The 27,602-nt window shown below is 46.3% G+C and overlaps 1 protein-coding gene across 1 annotated transcript in view; it reads right to left on the bottom strand.

Moving 5' to 3' along the window:
• Nucleotides 1-27,602, bottom strand: part of LOC124047707 (laminin subunit gamma-3-like) — a 187,714-nt gene that overhangs the window by 2,389 nt on the left and 157,723 nt on the right. The window contains 3 exon segments of the mRNA XM_046368013.1: nt 3,404-3,628; nt 4,202-4,279; nt 4,282-4,380. Coding sequence (XP_046223969.1) covers nt 3,404-3,628; nt 4,202-4,279; nt 4,282-4,380 — 402 coding nt within the window.

Here is a 27,602-nt window from a genome sequence, read left to right as displayed (position 1 = left end):
GACAGGGGAGGCAGGGGTGGAGAGAGGAACAGGCAGGGCTGGAGAGAGTGATAGGGGGGGAGGCAGGGGTGGGGTGGAGAGAGGGACAGGGGGAGGCAGGGGTGGGAGAGAGGGGGGCAGGGGGAGGCAGGGGTGGAGAGAGGGACAGGGGAGGCAGGGTTGGAGAGAGGGACAAGGGGCGGCAGGGGTGGAGAGAGGGACAAGGGGAGGCAGGGTTGGAGAGAGGGACAAGGGGAGGCAGGGGTGGAGAGAGGGACAAGGGGAGGCAGGGGGATGGAGAGAGGGACAGGGGGAGGCAGTGGTGGAGAGAGGGACAAGGGGAGGCAGGGGTGGAGAGAGGGACAAGGGGAGGCAGGGGTGGAGAGAGGGACGCGGGAGGCAGGGGTGGAGAGAGGGACAAGGGGAGGCAGGGGTTTAGAGAGGGACAAGGGGAGGCAGGGTTGGAGAGAGGGACAAGGGGAGGCAGGGGTGGAGAGAAGGAGAAGGGGAGGCAGGGTTGGAGAGAGGGACAGGGGGAGGCAGGGGTGGAGAGAGGGACGGGGGAGGCAGGGGTGGAGAGAGGGACAAGGGGAGGCAGGGTTGGAGAGAGGGACAAGGGGAGGCAGGGGTGGAGAGAAGGAGAAGGGGAGGCAGGGTTGGAGAGAGGGACAAGGGGAGGCAGGATTGGAGAGAGGGACAAGGGGAGGCAGGGGTGGAGAGAGGGACAAGGGGAGGCAGGGTTGGAGAGAGGGACAAGGGGAGGCAGGGATGGAGAGAGGGACAAGGGGAGGCAGGGTTGGAGAGAGGGACAAGGGGAGGCAGGGTTGGAGAGAGGGACAAGGGGAGGCAGGGTTGGAGAGAGGGACAAGGGGAGGCAGGGGTGGAGAGAGGGACAAGGGGGGGCAGGGATGGAGAGAGGGACAAGGGGAGGCATATCTCTCTCTCTCTCTCTACATTTGTGTATGTTCTTTCTCTTCCTCCCTGTACCTATGTGTCTCTATTTCTCTTTCTCTATTTATCACACTCTTGTTCTTTCTTTCTATCTCAATCTGTACCTCTCTCTTTCTTTCTCTATGTTTCGCTCTCATAACCCTACACTAACCTAATCCTCCAAGTCTCTTCATGTTTATCAGGATAAAATTTGCTGATAAGAAAATGTACTCTTTCTACTAACAAAATACTTTAGTTGGAAGGTCAACTGATCAGGGCAGACTGCTCTCTGCATCTTTCCCAGAACCCCTTTTAAGTGACACCTTTACCTTATACAGATGAATAAAGATACAGAATCTGTAGGTCTATGACTGCTATTCACTCTAAGAGAGCCTGTAAAACTCAGTGTTCTCCCACTTTTCAACCACTCCAACGCCACTCCAGTCCCCGTGGAGTTCCTAATGGCACTTCTAACCACCTAACTCTAAGGAAGACTCTTTGAGCTCCACTCCAGTCCCCGTGGAGTTCCTAATGGCACTTCTAACCACCTAACTCTAAGGAAGACTCTTTGAGCTCCACCTGAAATCTTTTGTTTCACCTGAAATCTTTTGGACATAAAAGAAATGTTGAGGGAATCTTATTTGACTCATAAAAGGATACATATATGATAGGTGATAAATACAAAACCATGCAGAAAGACTATCCAACTGATCATCTCTTGATTATAGGCACAAGATCGAGGGAGTGTTGGAACAAAAGTAGTGAAATTACCGTTAACGAAAATGTACGCTCAATACAGTATAAAATAATGTATAGAATGTAATATACAAGAGACTAAATTCACATGTTCTACAGCACAACGGCAGAGTCATGTGTAAAGTACAAGAAGGACTCAATGATTCATGCGTTCTGGGAACGCTATAAAGTCCAGAAGTTATGGGCGGAGTTAGAAAGCTGGCTGTCAGAAGTGTTACGATGTAAGTTGACTTTTAATCCGTCTATCTGCATATTTCAAGACATGGAATATGAGGGTGAGGTGACCATACTTTTCTTGTCAATGATTTTGAAAAAACGTGTACTTAAAAACTAGAAATCCAATGCTCCTCCATCACTACAACAGTGGATGAATCAAATATATTATTATTGAAATATTGAAAAGGTCTGGGCTACGGAGAAAAATAGAACAGTACAATTTGACACCATATGGCATGGAGTGCTACAAGCACTGGAAAGTTCCAGGGATGAAGGATGAGGGGGAGTGTGGTTGTGAGATATACATGATGTGTATGGTTGTGGTGGGAACACGTGGGTCTGAACAGGTATGATGTCATTGATGTTTGTAGAAATGTGTGTGTTTGTTTGTGTATGTGTTTTCCTGAGCATTCCATCCGTATGCTATCAAGAATCTTTAGAATGGTGAGAATTGCTCAAATCCAGGTGATAAATCAGTAAGAGGAAAGCACTTTCAAAACCCTCAAGAAGAGTTCATTATGAAGGCACACTGACACCCACACATAAAGGACAAGTACACAGATACACAAACACACAATATAACGCACTAACACACTTTGAAATGTACAGACTCACACATTCCGATACATGTCACCATATTTCTAATGCATTCTTCATTTAAATTGTCTTCGATGTAACGACCCCTGTTTAGGGGACCTGCGTGGTTCTGGTACCTGTTCCAACCAACATTTTAGCTTAGAAAACGATCTGTGGACACTGTGGACGGAAATGGCTTGCAATGAGCGGTAGCCCTGATGCTCACAGACACAGGAATATGTCTCTTTTGCCTGTACGAAACAGGGATGTGCCTCCTATGAGCTGCTGGCTTCACCCTACATCACAGCCACTGGAAACCCTTACATCATAACGCAGCAGGAGAGTGGTTTCGTCACGGTAGCAGATTCAGAGATCGATTTAAAGCCACTAATCTAAAATAATTCATAGATTTTAAACCCCCAATTTTTTGTTTGTTTGTCATAGACAGACGAAAGTAATATGGGGCGTGTTCCTAACGAGTCCAGGAAGCTAAACTAGAGCTCTGTGAGATGTTGACAATGATGGGGCGGATGTTTTGATCAAGAGAGACATTTTGTACATTTTCTCTGACACTAAATATACAAATATGTATTTTACAGTTATAAAGAAGGTGAAATCTTATACTTAGTCATAGGAAATACATTATATAACATTTTTTATATTTTCATATTTTTATCACATTTGTACTTTGTACTTGAGCTTGTGTTCTCAAAAGTGACTACACCTCAGCAATTTATAACTATTTTTTACCCCAAAGGTGAGATTTGAACCATTCTTGGAGTCTGGATCATTAGTAGTTAAATAATTACTTTTGGGGATTATGTAGATTACATTTTCCATGACATTTAGTTACATTTAAGATGTAAAATTGTATATTTCCCCTTAATTAAAAACCTGTAACTCTAACCCAACCCTATATACACCCTTCCCAAGTTTCCACACTCACGTTTGCACTTCTGGGCCACAGTGCGGTCCAGGGCGTCCCCATAGTAACCTTGTCGGCAGCGTTGGCAATGGTCTCCCTCGGTGTGTCCCGTCATGTGATCACACACGCCCAGCGCGTTGGGGTCCACATTATCGTTACAGTCGCACTTCTCACACGGTTGAACCGGCCCTGACCGGCCCAGGGGGTCGCCGTGGAAACTGTCCTCGCACATCTCGCATCTGATGCCTGTGGAGAGAAGGTGTGTGTGTGTATGTGCATGTGTATATGTGTGTTTGTGTGTGTGTCGTGGGGTGACAGGTGACAGGTTTTTTGATAGGTGAGTTATGGATGATGTTGGGCTGGAGGGTTTGGGGGCCATTTTCATTTCAACCTAAATCAATATTTGGTAATGAAATTCTGGAAATTAATGAATGGCCCAAACCTGACAAAGGAATATGGACATTTTAATTCAAACACTGTGCTCTACATGATAGGATCATGACTAATTTTATCAAGACAGTGAGGAAACCAGTACAGGTTTTATTAAAAATCTGTCAGCCAATTTGTGTAAATCTGCTTCACTGAGCAAGCAATGAACTCAATGGCTGTGTCCTAAAAGGCAACCTATTCCCTACATATTGCACTACTTTAGAATAGAGCCCAAGCTCTGGTCAAAAGTAGTGCACTGTATAGGAAATAGGTTGCAATTTGGGATGCAGCCCAGTTTAACGCAGGTGAGGTCTGCTCATCATGGGAAAATGGAATGGTTTGTTCCCATTATCCGACATCTACCAGTCATGTAATATGATCTTAGCTCACCCCTCTGTCCTGAAGGGCAGTTGGTACAGACCACCTCCCCCGTGCTCATTTGAGCACAGCTGGTACGGTCCGGGCAGGTCTGCAGTCATTGGGCATGCCATTCAACGCGTTACCATAGTAACCACCCAGACAACGCTCGCAGGTTGGTCCTGTGGTGAAGTCGATACACACACACACACCTGGAGTAGAGAGAGGAGCAGAGACAGTTACAACACACACACCTGGAGTAGAGAGAGGAGAGGAGGCATTTACAACACACACACCTGGAGTAGAGAGAGGAGAGGAGGCATTTACAACACACACACCTGGAGTAGAGAGAGGAGAGGAGGCAATTACAACACACACACCTGAACTAGAGAGAGGAGAGGAGGCATTTACAACACACACACCTGGAGTAGAGAGAGGAGAGGAGGCATTTACAACACACACACCTGGAGTAGAGAGAGGAGAGGAGGCAATTACAACACACACACCTGGAGTGAACAGAGAGAGGAGAGGAGGCATTTACAACACACACACCTGAACTAGAGAGAGGAGAGGAGGCATTTACAACACACACACCTGAACTAGAGAGAGGAGAGGAGGCATTTACAACACACACACCTGAACTAGAGAGAGGAGAGGAGGCATTTACAACACACACACCTGAACTAGAGAGAGGAGAGGAGGCATTTACAACACACACACCTGAACTAGAGAGAGGAGAGGAGGCAATTTACAACACACACACCTGGACTAGAGAGAGGAGAGGAGGCATTTACAACACACACACCTGGAACTAGAGAGAGGAGCAGAGGCATTTACAACACACACACCTGGAGTAGAGAGAGGAGAGGAGGCATTTACAACACACACACCTGAACTAGAGAGAGGAGAGGAGGCATTACAACACACACACCTGGAGTACAGTTACAACACACACACCTAGAGAGAGGAGAGACTAGAGAGACAGACACCTGGAGTAGAGAGAGGAGAGGAGGCAGACCTGTAGAGAGAGGAGAGGAGGCATTACAAACACACACCTGGAGTAGAGAGAGGAGAGAGGACAGTTACAACACACACACCTGAACTAGAGAGAGAGAGGAGGCAATTACAACACACACACCTGAACTAGAGAGAGGAGAGGAGGCATTTACAACACACACACCTGAACTAGAGAGGAGGAGAGGAGGCATTTACAACACACACACCTGAACTAGAGAGAGGAGAGGAGGTTACAACACACACATTTACAACACACACACCTGAACTAGAGAGAGGAGAGGAGGCAATTACAACACACACACCTTAGAGAGAGGAGAGGAGGCATTTACAACACACACACCTGGAGTAGAGAGAGGAGAGGAGGCATTACAACACACACACCTGGAGTAGAGAGAGGAGAGGAGCAATTACAACACACACACCTGGAGTAGAGAGAGGAGAGGAGGCATTTACAACACACACACCTGCATTTACAACACACACACCTGGACTAGAGAGAGGAGAGGAGGCAGTTACAACACACACACCTTACAACACACACACCTGGAGTAGAGAGGAGAGGAGGGGGCAATTACAACACACACACCTGGAGTAGAGAGAGGAGAGGAGTCAATTACAACACACACACCTGAACTAGAGAGAGGAGAGGAGGCAGTTACAACACACACACCTGGACTAGAGAGAGGAGGCAATTACAACACACACACCTGGACTAGAGAGAGGAGAGGAGGCAGTTACAACACACACACCTGGAGTAGAGAGAGGAGCAGAGACAGTTACAACACACACACCTGAACTAGAGAGAGGAGAGGAGGCAATTACAACACACACACCTGGAGTAGAGAGAGGAGAGGAGGCATTTACAACACACACACCTGGAGTAGAGAGAGGAGAGGAGGCAATTACAACACACACACCTGGAGTAGAGAGAGGAGAGGAGGCAATTACAACACACACACCTGGAGTAGAGAGAGGAGAGGGGCATTTACAACACACACACCCTGGAGGTACAACACACACAGAGAGAGAGGAGAGGAGGGTTACAACACACACACCATTTACAACACACACACCTGAACTGGCAATTACAACACACACACCTAGAGAGAGGAGAGGAGGCAATTACAACACACACACCTGGAGTAGAGAGAGGAGAGGAGGCAATTACAACACACACACCTGGAGTAAAGAGAGGAGCAGAGACAGTTACAACACACACACCTGAACTAGAGAGAGGAGAGGACCTGGAGTAGAGAGAGGAGAGAGACAGTTACAACACACACACCTGGAGTAGAGAGAGGAGAGGAGGCATTTACAACACACACACCTGGAGTAGAGAGAGGAGAGGAGGCATTTACAACACACACACCTGGAGTTACAACACACACACCTGGAGTAGAGAGAGGAGAGGAGGCATTTACAGTTACACACACACCTGGAGTAGAGAGAGGAGAGGCATTTACAACACACACACCTGGAGTAGAGAGAGGAGAGGAGGCAATTACAACACACACACCTGGAGTAGAGAGAGAGAGAGGACCTGGCTAGAGAGAGGAGGCATTTACAACACACACACCTGGAGTAGAGAGAGGAGCAGAGACAGCATTTACAACACACACACCTGGAGTAGAGAGAGGAGAGGAGGCATTTACAACACACACACCTGGAGTAGAGAGAGGAGAGGAGGCAATTACAACACACACACCTGGAGTAGAGAGAGGAGAGGAGGCAATTACAACACACACACCTGGAGTAGAGAGAGGAGAGGAGGCAGTTACAACACACCTGGACTAGAGAGAGGAGAGGAGGCACACCTGGAGTAGAGAGAGGAGCAGAGACAGTTACAACACACACACCTGGAGTAGAGAGAGGAGAGGAGGCAATTACAACACACACACCTGGAGTAGAGAGGAGCAGAGACAGTTACAACACACACACCTGGAGTAGAGAGGAGAGGAGGAACAGCAATTACAACACACACACCTTAGAGAGAGGAGCAGACAGTTACAACACACACCTGGAGTAGAGAGAGGAGCAGAGACAGTTACAACACACACACACCTGGAGTAGAGAGAGGAGCAGAGACAGTTACAACACACACCTGGAGGGAGTAGACTGGAGCAGAGAGTTACAACACACACACCTGGAGGAGAGGGGCAATTACAACACACACACCTGGAGTAGAGAGAGGAGCAGAGACAGTTACAACACACACACCTGGACTAGAGAGAGGAGCAGAGACAGTTACAACACACACACCTGGACTAGAGAGGAGGACCTGGAGGCAGTTACAACACACACACCTGGAGTAGAGCAGAGACAGTTACAACACACACACCTGAACCAGAGAGAGGAGAGGAGGCAATTACAACACACACACCTGGAGTAGGAGAGGAGGCATTTACAACACACACACCTGGAGTAGAGAGAGGAGAGGAGGCAATTACAACACACACACCTGGAGTAGAGAGAGGAGAGGAGGCAATTACAACACACACACCTGGAGTAGAGAGAGGAGAGGAGGCAGTTACAACACACACACCTGGACTAGAGAGAGGAGGCATTTACAACACACACACCTGGACTAGAGAGAGGAGAGGAGGCAGTTACAACACACACACCTGGAGTAGAGAGAGGAGCAGAGACAGTTACAACACACACACCTGGACTAGAGAGAGGAGAGGAGGCAATTACAACACACACACCTGGAGTAGAGAGAGGAGAGGAGGCAATTACAACACACACACCTGGAGTAGAGAGAGGAGAACTAGAGAGAGGAGAGGAGGCAGTTACAACACACACACCTTACAACACACACACCTGGACTAGAGAGGACCTGGAGAGAGAGGCAGACAGTTACAACACACACCTGGAGTAGAGAGAGGAGACACCTGGAGAGAGAGAGAGAGGAGGCAGTTACAACACACACACCTGGAGTAGAGAGAGAGAGAGGAGGCAATTACAACACACACACCTGGAGTAGAGAGAGAGAGGAGGCAATTACAACACACACACCTGGAGTAGAGAGAGGAGCAGAGACAGTTACAACACACACACCTGAGGAGAGGAGGCATTTAGAGAGAGGAGAGGAGGCAATTACAACACACACACCTTAGAGAGAGGAGCAGAGACAGTTACAACACACACACCTGGACTAGAGGCAATTACAACACACACACCTGGAGTAGAGAGAGGAGAGAGGCAGTTTACAACACACACACCTGAACTAGAGAGAGGAGAGGAGGCAATTACAACACACACACCTGGAGTAGAGAGAGGAGAGAGGCATTTACAACACACACCTGGAGTAGAGAGAGGAGAGGGAGGCATTTACACACACACACCTGGAGTAGAGAGAGCAGAGGACAATTACAACACACACACCTGGAGGCAATTACAACACACACACCTGGAGTAGAGAGAGGAGGAGGCAATTACACACACACACAGAGAGAGAGAGGAGAGGAGGCAGTTACAACACACACACCTGGAGAGGAGAGGAGGCATTTACAACACACACACCTGGACTAGAGAGAGGAGAGGAGGCAGTTACAACACACACACCTGGAGTAGAGAGAGGAGCAGAGACAGGTACAACACAGCACCTGGAGAGAGAGGAGGTTACAACACACACACCTGGAGTACAACAATTACAACACACACACCTGGAGTAGAGAGAGGAGCAGAGACAGTTACAACACACACACCTGGAGTAGAGAGAGGAGAGGACGCAATTACAACACACACACCTGGAGTAGAGAGAGGAGAGGAGGCAATTACAACACACACACCTGGAGTAAAGAGAGGAGCAGAGACAGTTACAACACACACACCTGAACTAGAGAGAGGAGAGGAGGCAGTGACAACACACACACCTGGAGTAGAGAGAGGAGCAGAGACAGTTACAACACACACACCTAGAGAGGGGAGAGGAGGACACTGGAGGCAATTACAACACACACACCTGCAGTAGAGAGAGAGAGAGGAGGCAGTTACAACACACACACCTGGAGTACCTGAACTAGAGAGAGAGGAGGCAATTACAACACACACACCAGAGAGCAGAGACAGTTACAACACACACACCTTAGGCAATTACAACACACACACCTGGAGTAGAGAGAGGAGAGGAGGCAATTACAACACACACACCTGGAGTAGAGAGAGGAGCAGAGACAGTTACAACACACACACCTGGACTAGAGACACACACACCTGGAGTAGAGAGAGGAGAGGAGGCAATTACAACACACACACCTGGAGTAGGAGAGAGAGTTACAACACACACACCTGAACTAGAGAGAGAGAGGCAGTTACAACACACACACCTGGAGTAGGAGAGGAGGCAATTACAACACACACCTGGAGAGAGAGAGGAGCAGAGACAGTTACAACAGAGGAGAGGAGGCAATTACAACACACACACCTGGAGTAGAGAGAGGAGAGGAGGCAATTACAACACACACACCTGAGGCAGTTACAACACACACACCTAGTAGAGAGAGGAGCAGAGACAGTTACAACACACACACCTGGACTAGAGAGAGGAGAGGAGGCAATTCAACACACACCTGGAGTAGAGAGAGGAGCACAGTTACAACACACACCTGGAGTAGAGAGAGGCAATTACAACACACACACCTGGAGTAGAGAGAGGAGAGGAGGCAATTACAACACACACACCTGGAGTAGAGAGAGGAGAGGAGGCAATTACAACACACACACCTGGAGTAGAGAGAGGAGAGGAGGCAATTACAACACACACACCTGGAGTAGAGAGAGGAGAGGAGGCAGTTACAACACACACACCTGGAGTAGAGAGAGGAGCAGAGACAGTTACAACACACACACCTGGAGTAGAGAGAGGAGAGGAGGCAATTACAACACACACACCTGGAGTAGAGAGAGAGGAGAGGATATACAACACACACACCTTAGAGAGAGGAGAGGAGGCAATTACGACACACACACCTGGAGTAGAGAGAGGAGCAGAGACAGTTACAACACACACACCTGGAGTAGAGAGAGGAGAGGAGGCATTTACAACACACACACCTGGAGTAGAGAGAGGAGAGGAGAGGAGGCAATTACAACACACACACCTGAACTAGAGAGAGGAGGCATTTACAACACACACACCTGGACTAGAGAGAGGAGAGGGGGCAGTTACAACACACCACACGTAGATAGATATGTAAAGTGTGTCTTACAGGACCATCATATGGGCTCTCAGTAGCAGGCACACTCACACACAGTCGCAAACACACACACACACGCACGCACGCACGCACGCACACACACACACACACACACACACACACACACACACACACACACACACACACACACACACACACCAAGGAGGATGGATGCTGTAACGATTTTCTCCTCTGACAGATCCAGGCCACAGTAAGTGTAGTTTCTCTAGCCACCAGTAGAGTGTGCCATGAAGCTGTGTCTCTAACCAGCCACCATACATGTACTCTAGCTCTTCACACAGCCACAGCAGAATGGAAGAGGAATAAGAGGAAACACTGAAACCCAGACCTCCACCGCAAAGAGAGCTAGCGAGCAGAAAGAACTGGTCTAAATTCAACCTGACTGTAATTGCTTTGGGAAATACAAGAAGAGCTGGCTTCAGACAGAAAGACTTTCAAGAAGTAAATTAATTTCCCCCAAGTGAACGAGATAATCATATTTATTATGTCCCAAAAACAAACTGTTAAATGCATATGTCTTCTAAAGCCTCAGGGAAAATGACTTTTGGGCTGTATGTAGCTCCAGCTCGTCACATCTAGTTAACTTTTTGTAATCACAATTAATCGCATGGTCTGAAATCGTTTGAATAAAAATTGAATATACAGGCTGTATCAATATACAGGCTGTATCACAACCGGACGTGATTGGGAGTCCCACAGGGCGGAGCACAATCGGCCCCTAGTCATCCGGGTTTGGCCGGGGTAGGACGTCATTGTAAATACGAATTTGTTATTTTTTACAGCTCAATTTGACAAAATTCGGAATTTGCGAAATAAAAGCAAATCCTGCGATTAACTCAATTACATTTTTAAAAAATTGTTTGACAGCCTAAGAATAACATCTGGTTTCCAAGGTTACCCTCCTCTTATGGAATCAATCACTTTTGACCACTTAAATAGTTTTTCTCTCTGTCTTTAAATATAGAAAATAAACTATTTTCTGGGATATTAACCACAGACACTTTACTGTTGAATATGCTCTTTGGTCATTACGTTGGAGAAACACAGTTGGAAGAACATATCACGCCATGACCTTAGTTATCTTTGTTTTATTTATTATTTGGTCAGGTCAGGGTGTGACTATGGTGGGTATGTTAGTTTTTGTATTGTCTAGGTTTTTTGTATATCTAGGTATATGTAGGTCTATGGTGGCCTGAATTGGTTCCCAATCAGAGGCAGCTGTCTATCGTTGATTGGGGACCATATTTAGGTAGCCATTTGCCATAGGGTATTTGTGGGTTCTTATTCTGTGTTTAGTTGCCTGTCTGCATGAGCCGTATTAGCGTCATGGTTCGTTTTGTATAGTTTGTTCAGTGTTGCATTTCTTTAATAAATTAAGAATGTACGCTTACCACGCTGTGCCTTGTTCTCCTCCATATAACAACTGTGACAGAATAAGCACTCTGCAAACCCTAACAAAATAACTAAGCCTACAATTCATCAAACTTCACTTCACTAATGTTGCAATTAGGGACAGTTGGACATTTACTTGGGGTGCTGGTCCAACTCAAGGTGCAATAGATTATTTTTTTTTACCTCCCTCACAAACATTAAGTTAAACAAATTTTTACACAACACTTCCCTTGTTCTGTAAAAAAAAATGCACACCCTCCCGTCATATAATTAAATGTAAATAATGTTTCCGACCACAAATAAAAATAGCTGTGTTTATAAAACGTGGATATCGACTTTGCCACTTTTGTGGCACTGTTGTTTTGTTCTGGTCCACAGTTCTGACTAGCATGATGATAAAGTACTGGTTTATACTGTTCCTTTCTGGTTCTTTTTTTACCTCTGAAATCAACACAGTTTTTACATTTACCTCATTTAAATGACTCCACCAATCAGTGGGCTCTGGTCAAAGTAGTGCACCACATAGGCAATAGGGTGTCGTTTCGACCATAGCATATTAGGTCTTCACTGAGGTGGCTAATACTAATGCTTCACATCCAAGCATGTAATGCCAGTCATTCAATATAATAGGCTAGCTAATAAAACATAGTGATTGTTCATCATAACACAAAGAGTTGAGGGTTATTCAATCGCACTAAGAACTGATTGTGTGTCTGTGTCTATGTCAGAGCCATAATAGACTTAATGGTCACAAAGTGCTGACAGACAGTACGGACTGTGAAGATGACTGAGCACAGTTCAGTTACTGAGGCTCTTCCTGCATGGGCCTGGACTAGTGTTACTGTTGTTTTTAGTTCATTGCTTCTTCTGTAAACGGACCTGTTCCGCTCTGATACCAATTACATCAGCAGTTACTGCATATTTTAAGATCAATTGATACTCACCATTGACAAAGTCATTCATCATCATAATCATCATCCTCCTCCTCATGCTCACCATCTTCACCATCATCATCTTCAACATCATTACTTCATTACATTCATGTAATGTCTAAATTCAGCATGTACTGGAGCTAATTTACAATGAACTTCCCCTCCACTATTGAATTGAAATAGGAATCTGGAGAGACAGATAGCTCACCCCAGCTCTGATCTACCCAGCTCTACTCTGATCTACCCAGCTCTACTCTGATCTACCCAGCTCTACTCTGATCTACCCAGCTCTACTCTGATCTACTCAGCTCTACTCTGATCTACCCAGCTCTACTCTGATCTACCCAGCTCTACTCTGATCTACCCAGCTCTACTCTGATCTACCCAGCTCTAGTCTGATCTACCCAGCTCTACTCTGATCTACTCAGCTCTACTCTGATCTACCCAGCTCTACTCTGATCTACTCAGCTCTACTCTGATCTAACCAGCTCTACTCTAATCTAACCAGCTCTACTCTGATCTACTCAGCTCTATTTTGATCTACGCAGCTCTACTCTAATCTACCCAGCTCTGCTCTTATCTACCCAGCTCAGCTCTGATATACCCAGATCTGCTCTGATATACCCAGCTCTACTCTGCTCTACCCAGCTCTATTCTGCTCTACTCTGATATACCGAGCTCTACCCAGCTCTACTCTGCTCTACCAAGCTCTACTCTGCTCTACCCAGCTCTACTCTGATCTACCCAGCTCTACTCTGCTCTACCCAGCTCTATTCTGCTCTACTCTGATATACCGAGCTCTACCCAGCTCTACTCTGCTCTACCAAGCTCTACTCTGCTCTACCCAGCTCTACTCTGATCTACCCAGCTCTACTCTGATCGACCCAGCTCTTCTTTCATCTACCCAGCTATATTTTACTCTACCCAGCTCAACTATGATCTACCCAGCTATACTCTACTCCAACCAGCTCTACTTGGATCTTCCCAGCTCTAATAGGATCTACCCAGCTTTACGGTGACCTACCCAGCTCTAATAGGATCTACCCAGCTCTACTCTGATCAACTCTGCACTGCTATTTAGTATCTCTCCTCTCCTCTCCTCTCCTCTCCTCTCCTCTCCTCTCCTCTCCTCTCCTCTCCTCTCCTCTCCTCTCCTCTCCTCTCCTCTCCTCTCCTCTCCTCTCCTCTCCTCTCCTCTCCTCTCCTCTCCTCTCCTCTCCTCTCCTCTCCTCTCCTCTCCTCTCCCCCTCACCAACTCTCTCCTGCTTTCTTATCCTGTCCACATCCTCTCCCCCTCCCCCCTCCCATTCTCTATTCTCCCCTTCCCCTCCCCTCACCTCCCCTCCTCCACTCTCCAGCAGTGTACCATGTTTCTGTATGTGAGACTAACAGCTGCAGACTTCTCAGGAGTGGAGCCCATTCATCACAAACACACTGCAGACCTTCTTCTCTCTCTCTCCACTCTGCTGCCCTCATCCCTGCCTCCCCTTCTCCCTCCCTCTCTGTTCCTCTCTCTCTCTCTCTCTCTCTCTCTCTCTCTCTCTCTCTCTCTCTCTCTCTCTCTCTTTCTCTCTCTCAAATCTCTCTCTCCAACTCTCTTGCTCTCTAACTCTCTCTCTGTCTTTCTCTCTCTGTGTCTTTCTCTCTCTCTCCCTGATCCTCCATCAACCCCCATTCTTTCTCCTTCCCGCAACAGCTGCAGACTTCTCAGGAGTGGAGCCCATTCATCACAAACACACTGCAGACCTTCTCCTCTCCCTTGCTGCCCTCATCCCTGCTCTCTCTCTCTCCATCTCACATTCTCTTTTTACCCTCTCCTTCCCTCCCTCCCTCATCCTCCCTCACTACCATCCTTGCTCCTTTCCTTTAGTGCCTCTGCTCACCTCCCTTGCTCGCCCATCCTCCCTTCCCTCCATCTCTCTCCACAGCCAACCTGAATCCCTACCTCTGCCTCACCTGTTTAACAGTATCTATCTATCTATCTATCTATCTATCTATCTATCTATCTATCTATCTATCTATCTATCTATCTATCTATCTATCTATCTATCTATCTATCTATCTATCTATCTATCTATCTAAATGCAGTACTCTCTACACATAAAGCCTAATTGCACTCCATTGAAAAAGCCACTCACAGAAAACACTTTTGGAAATGCGTAAGTAGACTAAGTACATTTCCCCGTCTTAGCTAAAGGCAAAAGACAAATGCCTGAGTGTACATTAGGAGACAGCAAGAGGCACTTTCAATAGAAATGGCACTGTTCTGTACTCAGTTTACAGTAGTACAATACAATTGTACTTTGCCTTTATGAAGTCTTACAGATGCTAGGAACAGAACAGTGTACATTTCAAATCAAAGAGAATGTTGGGTTTGATGGAGGTTGTTATCTAGGTGAAAAGCAGTGATGAAATTAAAAGGAAGGTTTTGAGGTGTAATGTTGTTTATGACATTATAGCAGCATCCTGTTCAAATACATACAGTACAGCTGCTTTCTCTCCTCCTCTCTCTGATCCCCCCGTCCTTCACGCCATCCTCTAAATCTCACTATTTATTTACCCGACCAAACTCTGTTTCCAAGACCCCCCTCTGTGGAAGACGTGGGAGGTCTGGAGGGGGGTTTGGTGCAGTAGGAAATAGGGATGAATATAAATGCAGCACACACTCACGCACATGGAAGCATACACACACGCACACATACACACACACTAGTCTAGTAGTCAGAGAGCCAGGGAACGTAAGGCTTGGATGGACTAACAGAAACTGGCTCCATATCTGAACCCATTATCTCATTTCCATCAGCCGGTTTATTCAAGCAGTACCAGGCAAGCAGCCGCTCCCCAATTTTTTTTTGTAATTTCTGCAGTACAATTACAACATGCAAACTTGACCTGTTGTTCCAAACAGATATTATTAATTTCATGATTTCAACATGAACTTATCAAACAAAGATTTCTTTATTTTTCAAGAACGATCAGTTAGGTCTTAGTTGGGTTTGATTGTGTCCGTATCTCTCTGGAATACTAAGGGGCTTTTGGAAGGATGACGGGAAGAGGAATCTGTTGGTTAATGAATGCCAGCACCCAGCATCAGTGACTGGATGATAGAATCAGGCCGCAGTTGGAGTGAGAGGTCTTGGTATAGAGACGGACTGCCTGCTTCCATCTGCTCCAGGGCTGTTTGATGCTTATGTCGCTGTGGTGCTCTTAAAATCTAAACCAGATGAGCTGCTAGCCTCGTATAGAGTCAGTGCTGTCTGGGGGGGGCTAGGGCAAGGGATATACAGTATAGAGGAGGAGAGGGGGCTAGGGCAAGGGATATACAGTATAGAGGAGGAGAGGGGGCTAGGGCAAGGGATATACAGTATAGAGGAGGAGAGGGGGCTAGGGCAAGGGATATACAGTATAGAGGAGGAGAGGGGGCTAGGGCAAGGGATATACAGTATATAGAGGAGGAGAGGGGGCTAGGGGAGGGGATAGAGAGAAGAGTAGAAGGGGCTAGGGGAGGGGATAGAGAGAAGAGGAGAGGGGGCTAGGGTAGGGGATAGAGAGGAGGAGAGGGGGCTAGGAGAGGGGAAAGAGAGAGGAGGGGAGGGGGCTAGGGGAGGGGATGGAGAGAAGAGTAGAGGGGCTAGGGGAGGGGATAGAGAGAAGAGGAGTGGGGGCTAGGGGAGGGGATAGAGAGAAGAGGAGAGGGGGTTGTGAGAGGGGATAGAGAGAAGAGGGAAGGGGCTAGGGGAGAGGATAGAGAGGAGGAGAGGGGACTAGTGGAGGGGATAGAGAGAGGTGGAGAGGGGGCTAGGAGAGGGGAAAGAGAGAGGAGGGGAGAGGGCTAGCATTCCCTCCCCCATATGCCCACCTAGGCACAACTATGCCAGTGTCTCAGAGCGTTCACAGTCAGCTAACTGACACCCCTTTCAGACCACAGCAAAATCACAGTCTACTTGAACAGAGCCATACTCAATCATGAGGCATCAAAGCCAAAGGAACTGAGTAACATTAAGAAATGCTATAGATGGAAGGAATGCAGTTTGGAAACCTACCAAAAAACAATTAGGCAACAACAAATTCAATCCCTTTTAGACAATGTCCTGGGTAAAAAGTTCCACTGTAATAGTGAAGGTGTAAACTTGGCAGTAGAAAATCTTAACAGTATATTTGACCTCTCAGCTTCCCTATCAAATCTAAAAATCTCAAATAGAAAACCGAAGAAAATGAACAACAATGACAAATGGTTTGATGAAGAATGAAAAAATATAAGAAAGAAATTGAGAAACCTGTCCAACCAAAAACATAGACACCCGGAAAATCTGAGTCTACGCCTTCACTATGGTGAATCACAAAAAAAATACAGAAATACACTACGGAAAAAGAAGGAACAGCACGTCAGAAATCAGCTCAATGTAATTGAAGAATCCATAGACTCTAACCACTTCTGGGAAAATTGGAAAACACTAAACAAACAACAACACAAAGAATTATCTATCCAAAATGGAGATGTATGGGTAAACCACTTCTCCAATCATTTTGGCTCTATAACAAAGAATAAAGAGCAAAAACATATACAGGATCAAATATAAATCTTAGAATCAACTATTAAAGACTACCAGAACCCACTAGATTCTCCAATTACCTTGAATGAGCTACAGGACAAAATAAAAACCCTCCAACTCAAAAAGGCATGTGGTGTTGATGGTATCCTTAAAGAAATTATTAAATATACAGATAACAAATTCCAATTGGCTATACTAAAACTCTTTAACATCATCCTTAGCTCTGGCATCTTCCCCAATATTTGGAACCAAGGACTGATCACCCCAATTCACAAAAGTGGAGACAAATTTGACCCCAATATCTTCCTTGGGATATGCGTCAACAGCACTTTGCCTGTTTGATGGTTCATCAAAAGGGCATAGCGGGATTTCTCATAAGCTTCTGGGTTAGTGTCCCGCTCCTTGAAAGCGACAGCTCTAGCCTCTAGAGGCGGATGCTGCCTGTAATCCATGGCTTCTGGTTGGGGTATGTACGGTCACTGTGGGGATGACGTTCATCGATGCACTTATTGATGAAGCCAATGACTGATGTGGTGTACTCCTCAATGCCATCGGAGGATGCCCGGAACAAATTCCAGTCTGTGCTCGCAAAACAGTCATGTAGCTTAGCATCTGCTTCATCTGACCACTTTTTTGTTGATCTTGGCGCTTCCTGCTTTAATTTTAGCTTGTAAGCAGGAATCAGGAGGATAGAATTATGGTCAGATTTGCCAAATGGAGGGCGAGGGTGAGCTTTGTATGCGTCTCTGTGTGTGGAGTAAAGGTGGTCAAGAGGTATTTTTCCTCTGGTTGCACATTTAACATGCTGATAGAAATTAGGTAAAAATTATTTTAGTTTCCCTGCATTAAAGTCCCCGGCTACTAGTTTCGCCACCTCTGGGTGAGCGTTTTCTTGTTTGCTTATGGCGGAATACAGCTATTTCAATGCTGTCTTAGTGCCAGCCTCTGACTGTGGTGGTATGTAAACAGCTATGAAGAATACAGATGAAAACTCTCGGAGGTAGATATCTACAGCTTATCATGAGATACTCTACCTCAGGCGAGCAATAGCTCGGGACTTCCTTAGATCGTGCACCAGCTGCTATTTTCAAAAATACATAGTTTGCCACCCCTTGTCTTACCAGATGCCGCTGTTCTACCCTGCTGGCACATCGTATAACCAGCCAGCTGTATGTTGACATTGTTGTCGTTCCGCCACGACTTCATGAAGCACAAGATGTTACAGTTTTGAATGTCCCGTTGGTAGTTTAATCTTCTGCGTAACTTGTCAATTTTATTCTCCAAGAATTGCACGTTTGCTAGCAGAATGGAGGGAAGTGGGGGTTTATTCGATCTTTCTCCGCCGCCTCCTCATGCAGATCACAGGGATCGGGCCTGTTCCCAAAGAAGCAGTATATCCTTCACGTCGGGCTCGTCAGAGTTGTGAAAGGAAAGAAAGGGTTCTGCTAGTCCCTGGTGAGTAATCACAGTCCTGATGTCCAGAAGTTATTTTCGGTAGCGGCAACATTATGTTCAAAATAAGTACAAAAATAAGTTACAAACAACGCAAATAAACAATCAAAAAAATCACAATTGGCTGGGGGCATGTAAAACGTCTGCCATGTAAAACACCTGCCATCTTAATAGCTACTGTAAATTGAACAGTGCAGTTAGATAAAAAAATAATTTCAGCTTTCTGCCCACATCAGATATGTCTATGTCCTGGGAAATTTCATGTTACTTACAATCTCATGCTAATCACATTAGCCTACTTTAGCTTAATCATCCAGTGGGGGACACCGATCCTGTAGAGGTTAATTGATTTATCTGGTTAAATAAATGTCAAATAAAAAAAGAACCTACAGTATGTTTATCTTCATGGACTGAAGCTTCAAGCCACGCACCCATTTTCCCAACCTTCTATGTGTCACGCCTTGGTCATTGTATTTTGTGTTTTTGTTATATGTTTGGGTAGGCCAGGGTGTGACATGGGTTTATATGTTGTGTTTCGTATTGGGGTTTGTATTATTTGGGATCGCGGCTGATTAGGGGTGTGGTATATGTAATGAAGTTCGTCTGTTGTTTGTAGAGAGTCAGACCGAAATGCAGCGTGTAGGTTACTCATGACTTTTAATGAAGAATAATGCGGTACATGAAATAACTGAAAATACAAAAACAACAAACGAGTGAAACTAATACAGCCTATCTGGTGACTAACACGAAGACAGGTACAATCACCCACGAAATACAACGCGCACTCAGGCTGCCTAAATACGGTTCCCAATCCGAGACAACGAGAATCAGCTGACTCCAATTAGGAATCGCCTCAGGCAGCCAAGCCTAACTAGACACACCCCTAATAATACACACTCCCAATTAATACAAACCCCAATACGAAATACAACATATAAACCCATGTCACACCCTGGCCTACCCAAACATATAACAAAAACACAAGATACAATGACCAAGGCGTGACAGAACCCCCCCCCTAAGGTGCGGACTCTGGGACGCACCTCAAGAGCATAGGGAGGGTCCGGGTGGGCGTCTGTCCATGGTGGCGGTTCTGGCTCGGGACGTGGACCCCACTCCATAAATGTCCTAGTTCCTCCCCTTCACGTCCTAGGATAATCCACCTTCTCCGCCGACCATGGCCTAATAGTCCTCACCCTGATCCCCACATAACTGAGGGGCAGCTCGGGACAGAGGGGCAGCTCGGGACAGAGGGGCAGCTCGGGACAGAGGGGCAGCTCGGGACAGAGGGGCAGCTCGGAACAGAGGGGCAGCTCGGAACAGAGGGGCAGCTCGGGACAGAGGGGCAGCTCAGGATAGAGGGGCAGCTCAGGATAGAGGGGCAGCTCAGGATAGAGGGGCAACTCAGGATAGAGGGGCAGCTCAGGACAGCAGGGCAGCTCAGGACAGAGGGGCAGCCCTGGACAGAGGGGCAGCCCGGGACCAAAGCAGCCCAGTACTGAGGGGAAGCCCGGTACTGAGAGGGAGCCCAGTACAGAGAGGAAGCCTAGTACTGAAAGGAAGCTCAGTACTGAGAGGAAGCTCAGGCAGGTAGTAGGCTCCGGTAAATCCTGGCTGGCTGGTGGACCTGGATGATTCAGGTTGTCTGGCCGATCTAGAAGATCTTGGTAGACTGGCACTTCTGGCGGATCCTGGCAGACTGGCACTTCTGGCGGATCCTGGCAGACTGGTGACGCTGGGCCGACTGGTGGCGCTGGGCAGACAGGAGACTCCGGCAGCGCAGGAGAGGAGAAAGGCTCTGGCTGAGCTGAACAGGCGGGAGACTCCAACAGTGCAGGAGAGGAGAAAAGCTCTGGTTGCGCTGAACAGGCGAGGCGCACTGGACGCGCTGGGCCGACTGGTAGCACTGGTGGCGCTGGACAGACAGGAGACTCCGGCAGCGCAAGAGAGGAGAAAGGCTCTGGCTGCGCTAAACAGGCGGGAGACTCCGATAACGCAGGAGAAGAGAACAGCTCTGGTTGCGCTAAACAAGCGGGAGACTCCGGCAGCGCAGGAGGGGAGAAAAGCACTGGCTGCGCTGAACAGGCGAGGTGCACTGGAGGCCTGGTGCGTGGTGCTGGAACTGGTGGTACTGGCGCGAGGACACGCACAGGAAGCCTGGTACGGGGAGCTGCTACCGGAGGACTGGTGTGTAGAGGTGGCTCTGGATAGACCGGACTGTGCAGGCGCACTGGAGCTCTAGAGCACCGAGCCTGCCCAAGCTTACCTGGCCCGATGCCCACTCTAGCCCGGCCAATAGGAAGGGCTGGTATGTGTCGCAGCTGGCTCTGCACCCGCACTGGAAACACCGTGCGCTCCATAGCATAACACGGTGCCTGCCCGGTCTCTCTAGCCCAACGGTGAGCACAGGGAGTATGCGCAGGTTTCCTACCTGGCATAACTATTCTCCCTTTTAGCCCCCCCCCCAATATTTTTTTTGGAGTGACTTCCGGGTTTCCAACCGCATCGCCGTGCTGCCTCCTCATACATACGCCTCTCCGCTTTAGCTTCCTCTATTTCCTCCTTGGGACGGCAATATTCTCCCGGCTGCTCCCAGGGTCCTTGACTGTCTAATTCCTCCTCCCATGTCCAAATCTCCAAATGATGCATTCTCTCCCATTGCAACTGCTCTTCACGATTAACAGGGAGAGTAGGCTCAGGTCTGTTTCCTGACTCAGCCACTCTCTCTCTGCGCTTTCCCCTGTTACCTTCAGTTTTCGCTCTGTATAGCAATGCTTTCCTTCTCGATTCCATACGTGTATAGCCCTCTTCGCATTGCTGTAGGGAATCCCAGGCGGGCTCCTGCACTCGCTCTGGGTCGGCTGCCCACCTGTCGATTTCTTCCCATGTGGTATAATCCCTGCTTCTGCCGTCCATAGCGTCCTCCTTTAGATCCTGCCAGTTCACACGCTGCTCGGCCTGTGAATGGTGGTGGGTGATTCTGTAATGTAGTTCGTCTGCTGTTTGAAGAGAGTCAGACCGAAATGCAGCGTGTAGGTTACTCATGACTTTTAATGAAGAATAATGCGGTACATGAAATAACTGAAAATACAAAAACAACAAACGAGTGAAACTAATACAGCCTATCTGGTGACTAACACGAAGACAGGTACAATCACCCACGAAATACAACGCGCACTCAGGCTGCCTAAATACGGTTCCCAATCCGAGACAACGAGAATCAGCTGACTCCAATTAGGAATCGCCTCAGGCAGCCAAGCCTAACTAGACACACCCCTAATAATACACACTCCCAATTAATACAAACCCCAATACGAAATACAACATAAAAACCCATGTCACACCCTGGCCTACCCAAACATATAACAAAAACACAAGATACAATGACCAAGGCGTGACAGTATAGGCTTGGCTGCCTGAGGCGATTCTCAATTAGAGTCAGGTGCTTATCCTTGTCTCTGATTGGGAACCGTATTTAGGCAGCCTGACTTTCGCTTTGTATTTCGTGGGTGTTTGTACCTGTCTTTGTGTAGTAGTCACCAGATAGGCTGTAATAAGTTTCACGTTCCGTTCTGTTGTTTTTGTATTTAGTATTTCAGTTATTTCATGTACCGCGATTCAGTTCATTAAAGTCATGAGTAACCAACACGCTGCATTTCGGTCCGACTCTCTTTCTTCAACAGACGAACGCCGTTACACTATGTCTTTATCCCATCACTTTTAACTTAAATGGTTGGCAATCAAATGTTCAGATATGCTTCATGCAAATGCATTGCTTGATTGTAAATTATTCTGTATAGGGCTGAGGGGTTCTCAAATGGAATAACAAAATCCAGACAAAAAAACAGACCAATTTTAAAGCTGACTTTCGTTCTTGTTTCTTTTCAAACAGTGTTCAGCTCATTCCTTATTTTTAGGTCACACATGGTGTTACAGACACCGTGACATTTGTGCAGGGCCAAACTTCTGAATAATTGACTGTGGTTTTGCATGCCTAAATGTCACAGCCATACATAAGGAGCCCTTTGGAGGTTGTGGAGAGAAAGAAAAGAACAAGGGAAAGAAAGAGAGAAATAGATAGAAAGAAAGAAAGAAAGGACGAAATAAAGAAAGGGGAGAGAGAGCGAGAGAATGCGTGAGAGAGAAAAAGAAAGAGAAAGTGAAAGCGAAAGCCATTGAAATCAATCTAATAAAGGCCACCATCACACAGAATGTCTGTCACTTTGCATCAATCATGATTCACCTCAGTGGTTACCCAAAACGCTCAGACTTTTCTGTTTCCATCCACGGGGGCTGGAACCCGTGTCTCACTGGGCCATGACTCCGGCAGACCTGCTTTGACTTGGAGCCAAGGCAAGGCCCTGGGTACTTTTCAGCTTGAATTGACAACCGTGAACTTTAACACCTTCTCACAAAGCAACAATCTTGAATGATGCAGAGGTTGTTGATTCTGCTCGCCACAAGTCTCTAGTGTCACACTCCTGATGCAAACACAACAACAGTAGAGCTGACATTAACATTAAACACAGGTGACACACTGGTTTTTGGGACAAGTCCAATGGAACAGCACCATTAGAGAAAACAGAACAGACACTCAGATGAAAATACTTACTCCTTATTAGAATAGACTACCTAGTGCATTGTGACTCATTTCTTCCTATTTGTCAACAAAGAGAGGCCAGACAGAGAAACCAGACCATTCCGTTTCCCCCCAAAGCCTGTTTTAATGTCATCTTCTGAATTGCAAGGTTGCTAGTTAGAACATCTATATGGAAGTAGAGAGAGAGACAGCGGACTGATAAAGAGTTTGTAGGCAGGGTTTATTCTGTCTCCTAGGCCCCACAAGATCAGACCTATGCCACCACAGCCAGCCCAAGCCCCCCACCCCTGCAGGAAGTACCTCTAGATGACAGCAGCACATACAGTGGCAAGAAAAAGTATGTGGACCCTTTAGAATTACCTGGATTTCTAAGTCAATTGGTCATAAAAATGTCATCTGATCGTCATCTAAGTCACAACAACAGACAAAGACAGTTTGCTTAAACTAATAACACACACAGAATTATACGTTTTGATGTCTTTTTTAACACACCATGTAAACATACGCAGTGCAGGGTGGAAAAAGTATGTGAACCCTTGGATTTAATAACTGGTTGACCCTCCTTTGGCATCAATAACCTCAACCAAACATTTTCTGTGGTTGCTGATCAGACCTGCACAACGGTCAGGAGGAATTTTGGAACCTTCCTCTAGGCCACTCCAGAAGGCTTATTTTATTCTGTTGAAACTATTCTGTTGTTGATTTACTTCTGTGTTTTGGGTCGTTGTCCTGTTTCATCATTCAACTTCTGTTGAGCGTCAATTGGCGGACAGATAGCCTAACATTCTCCTGCGAAATGTCTTGATGAACTTGGGAATTCATTTTTCCGTCAATGATCGCTAGCTGTCTAGGCCGAGAGGCGGCAAATCAGCCCCAAACCAGGATGCCCCCTCCACCATAGTTTACAGTTGGGATGAGGTTTTGAAGTTGGTGTGCTGTGCCTTTTTTCTCCACACGTAGGGTTGTATGTTCCTTCCAAGCAACTCAACTTTAGTTTCATCTGTCTACAGATTATTTTGTCAGTAGCGCTGTGGAACATCCAGGTGCTCTGTTGCGAACTTCAGACATACAGCAATGTATTTTTTGGACAGCAGTGGCTTCTTCCGTGGTGTCCTCCCATGAACACTGTTCTTGTTGAGTGTTTTACGTATCGTAGACTTGTCAACAGAGATGTTAGCATATTCCAGGGATTTCTGTAAATCTTTAGTTGACACACTAGGATGCTTCTTAACCACAGTGAGCATTCTGTGCTGTGCTCTTGCAGTCATCTTTGCAGGACAATCTACTTCAAGGGAGAATAGCAACAGTGCTGAACATTCTCCATCAATAGACAATTTGTCATTCTGTGGACTGATGAATATCAAGGCTTTTAGAGATACTTTTGTAACCCTTTCCAGCTTTATGCAAGTAAACAATTCTTAATCTTAGGTCTTCTGAGATCTCTTTTGTTCAAGGCATGGTTCACATCAGGCAATGCTTCTTGAGAATAGGAAACTCAAATTTTGTCTTGTTTTATAGGGCAGGATAGCTCTAACCAACTCCAATCTCATCTCATTGATTGGACTCCAGGTTATCTGACTCCTAACTCCAATTAGCTTTTGGTCATTAGCCTAGGATTTCACTTACTTTTTTGAACCTAGACTGTGAATGTTTACATTATGTAATCAATATAAACAAGAAAAATACAATAACTTGTGTGTTATTAGTTTACGCACACTGTGTTTGTCTATTGTTATGACTTAGATGAATATCAGATTAAATTGTATGACTAATTTATGCAGAAATCCAGGTAATTCCAAAGGGTTCACATACTTTTTCTTGCCAATGTATGCACAGGCCTAACCCCCACTATAACAACCACGCAAGCCCCATCCTGCAAACTAAGAGGTATGTATCAGATGCTCAACATGCTCTGCTCACACCTACTGTAATGGTCCGAACCTTAACCACACAAAAACAACACTAGACACTATGGAACACAAAGCTTTTACTATCTCATCCTGGAAAACACAAGGTCTGAGGTCATCTGCCTTTGACATAAAGAGCAGGAACCCAGACTTCATCAAAGAAATTGGAAATACAGACTTGTCATCCTACTACAAACATGGCATAGAGAAATCAGAGCCACGTATTGCCCTCTAGGTTACAGAGAGCTGGTAGTCTCATCCACAAACTACCAGGTGTGAAACAGGGAAGAGCTGATTTCTTACAGAGCAGACATAACCCACTCTATTAAAACAGGAGCATTTTACATCTGGCTAGAAGTTAATAAGGAGAGAACAACAGAGAAAATGTCCTCATGTGTGCTACCTATATCCCCCCAATAGAATCCCTATACTTTAAGGATGACAGCTTCTCCGTCCTAGAGGGGGAGATCAACCATTTTCAGGCTAAGGGACATGTACTATTCTGTGGCGACATAAATGACAGAACTGGACTAGAACCTGACACTCTCAGCACACAGGGGGACATACACCTACCTGGAGGTGTCAGTATTCCCTCCCAAATATGCTCCCCTAGACACTTCAATGACAAAACAACCAACAGAAACGGGTCACAAGTCCTGCAGCTCTGTCACACGCTGGGTCTGTACATAGTCAATGGTAGGCATACAGCTCATCCCTTGGCAGTAGTACTGTAGATTACTTTATTACTGACCTCAACCCAAAGTCATTCAGCCCACTGACACCACTATCAGATCACAGCAAAATCACAGTCCACTTTTTATTTGATTTATTTTGTATTTAATCATTATTTAAATAGGCAAGTTAAGAACAAATTATTATTTACAATGACAGCCTACCAAAAGGGAAAAAGGCTTCCTGCGGGGATGGGGGCTGGGATTAAAAATAAAATAAAAATATATAAATATAGGACAAAACACGAGAGAGATAACACAACACTACATAAAGAGAGACCTTAGACAACAACATAGCAAGGCAGCAACGCATGACAACACAGCATGGTAACAACAAACATGATAGCAGCACAAAACATGGTACAAACATTTTTGGGCACAGACAACAGCACAAAGGGCAAGAAGGAAGAGACAACAATACATCACGTAAAGCAGACACAACTGTCAGTATGAGAGTCCATGATTGAGTCTTTGATTGAAGAGATGGAGATAAAACTGTCCAGTTTGAGTATTTGTTGCAGTCGCTAGCTGCAGCAAACTGAAAAGACGAGTGACCCAGGGATGTGCGTGCTTTGGGGACCTTTGGGGACCTAGCAGAATGTGAACGGCAGAACGGGTGTTGTATGTGGAGGATGAGGGCTGCAGTAGATATCTCAGATAGTGGGGAGTGAGACCTAAGAGGCTTTTATGAATAACCATCAACCAGTGGGTCTTGCGACGGGTATACAGTGATGACCAGTTTACAGAGAAGTATAGAGTGCAGTGATGTGTCCTATAAGGAGCATTGGTGGCAAATCTGACTGCCGAATGGTAAAGAACATCTAGCCGCTCGAGAGCACCCATACCTGTCTCCGTAATCTAGCATGGGTAGGATGGTCATCTGAATCAGGGTTAGTTTGGCAGCTGGGGTGAAAGAGGAGCGATTACGATAGAGGAAACAAGTCTAGATTTAACTTGAGCCTGCGGGTTTGATACTGTATGTGCTGAGAGAACGACAGTGTACCGTCTTGCCATACTCCCAAGTACTTGTATGAGGGGACTACCTCAAGCTCTAAACCCTCAGAGGTAGTAATCACACATGTGGGGAGAGGGGCATTCTTCTTACCAAACCACATGAACTTTGTTTTGGAGATGTTCAGAACAAAACTAAAGGTAGAGAAAGCTTGTTGGACTCAAAGAAAGCTTTGTTGTAGAGCATTTAACACACAATCCGGGGAGGGGCCAGCTGAGTATAAGACTGTATAGTCTGCATACAAATGGATGAGAGAGCTTCCTACAGCCTGAGCTATGTTGTTGATGTAAATTGAGAAGAGCGTGGGGCCTAGGATAGAGCCTTGGGGTACTCCCTGGGTGACAGGCAGTGGCTGACTTTATACACTGCGCTCTTTGAGAGAGGTATCTATCAAACCAGGCCAAAGACCCCTCAGAGACACCAATACTCCTTAGCCAGCCCACAAGAATGGAACGGTCTACCACATCAAAATCTTTGGCCAAGTCAATAAAAATAGCAGCACAACACTACTTAGAATCAAGGGTGATGGTGACAACATTGAGGACCTTTAAGGTTGCAGTGACACATCCATAACCTGAGCGGAAACCAGGTTGCATACCTGAGAGAATAATATAGACAT

This window comes from Oncorhynchus gorbuscha, linkage group LG11 (genome assembly GCF_021184085.1).
Source record: "Oncorhynchus gorbuscha isolate QuinsamMale2020 ecotype Even-year linkage group LG11, OgorEven_v1.0, whole genome shotgun sequence".
Taxonomy (NCBI): domain Eukaryota; kingdom Metazoa; phylum Chordata; class Actinopteri; order Salmoniformes; family Salmonidae; genus Oncorhynchus; species Oncorhynchus gorbuscha.
The sequence above is the reverse complement of the archived record's forward strand: the minus strand, read 5'-3'. Positions and strand labels throughout refer to the sequence as shown.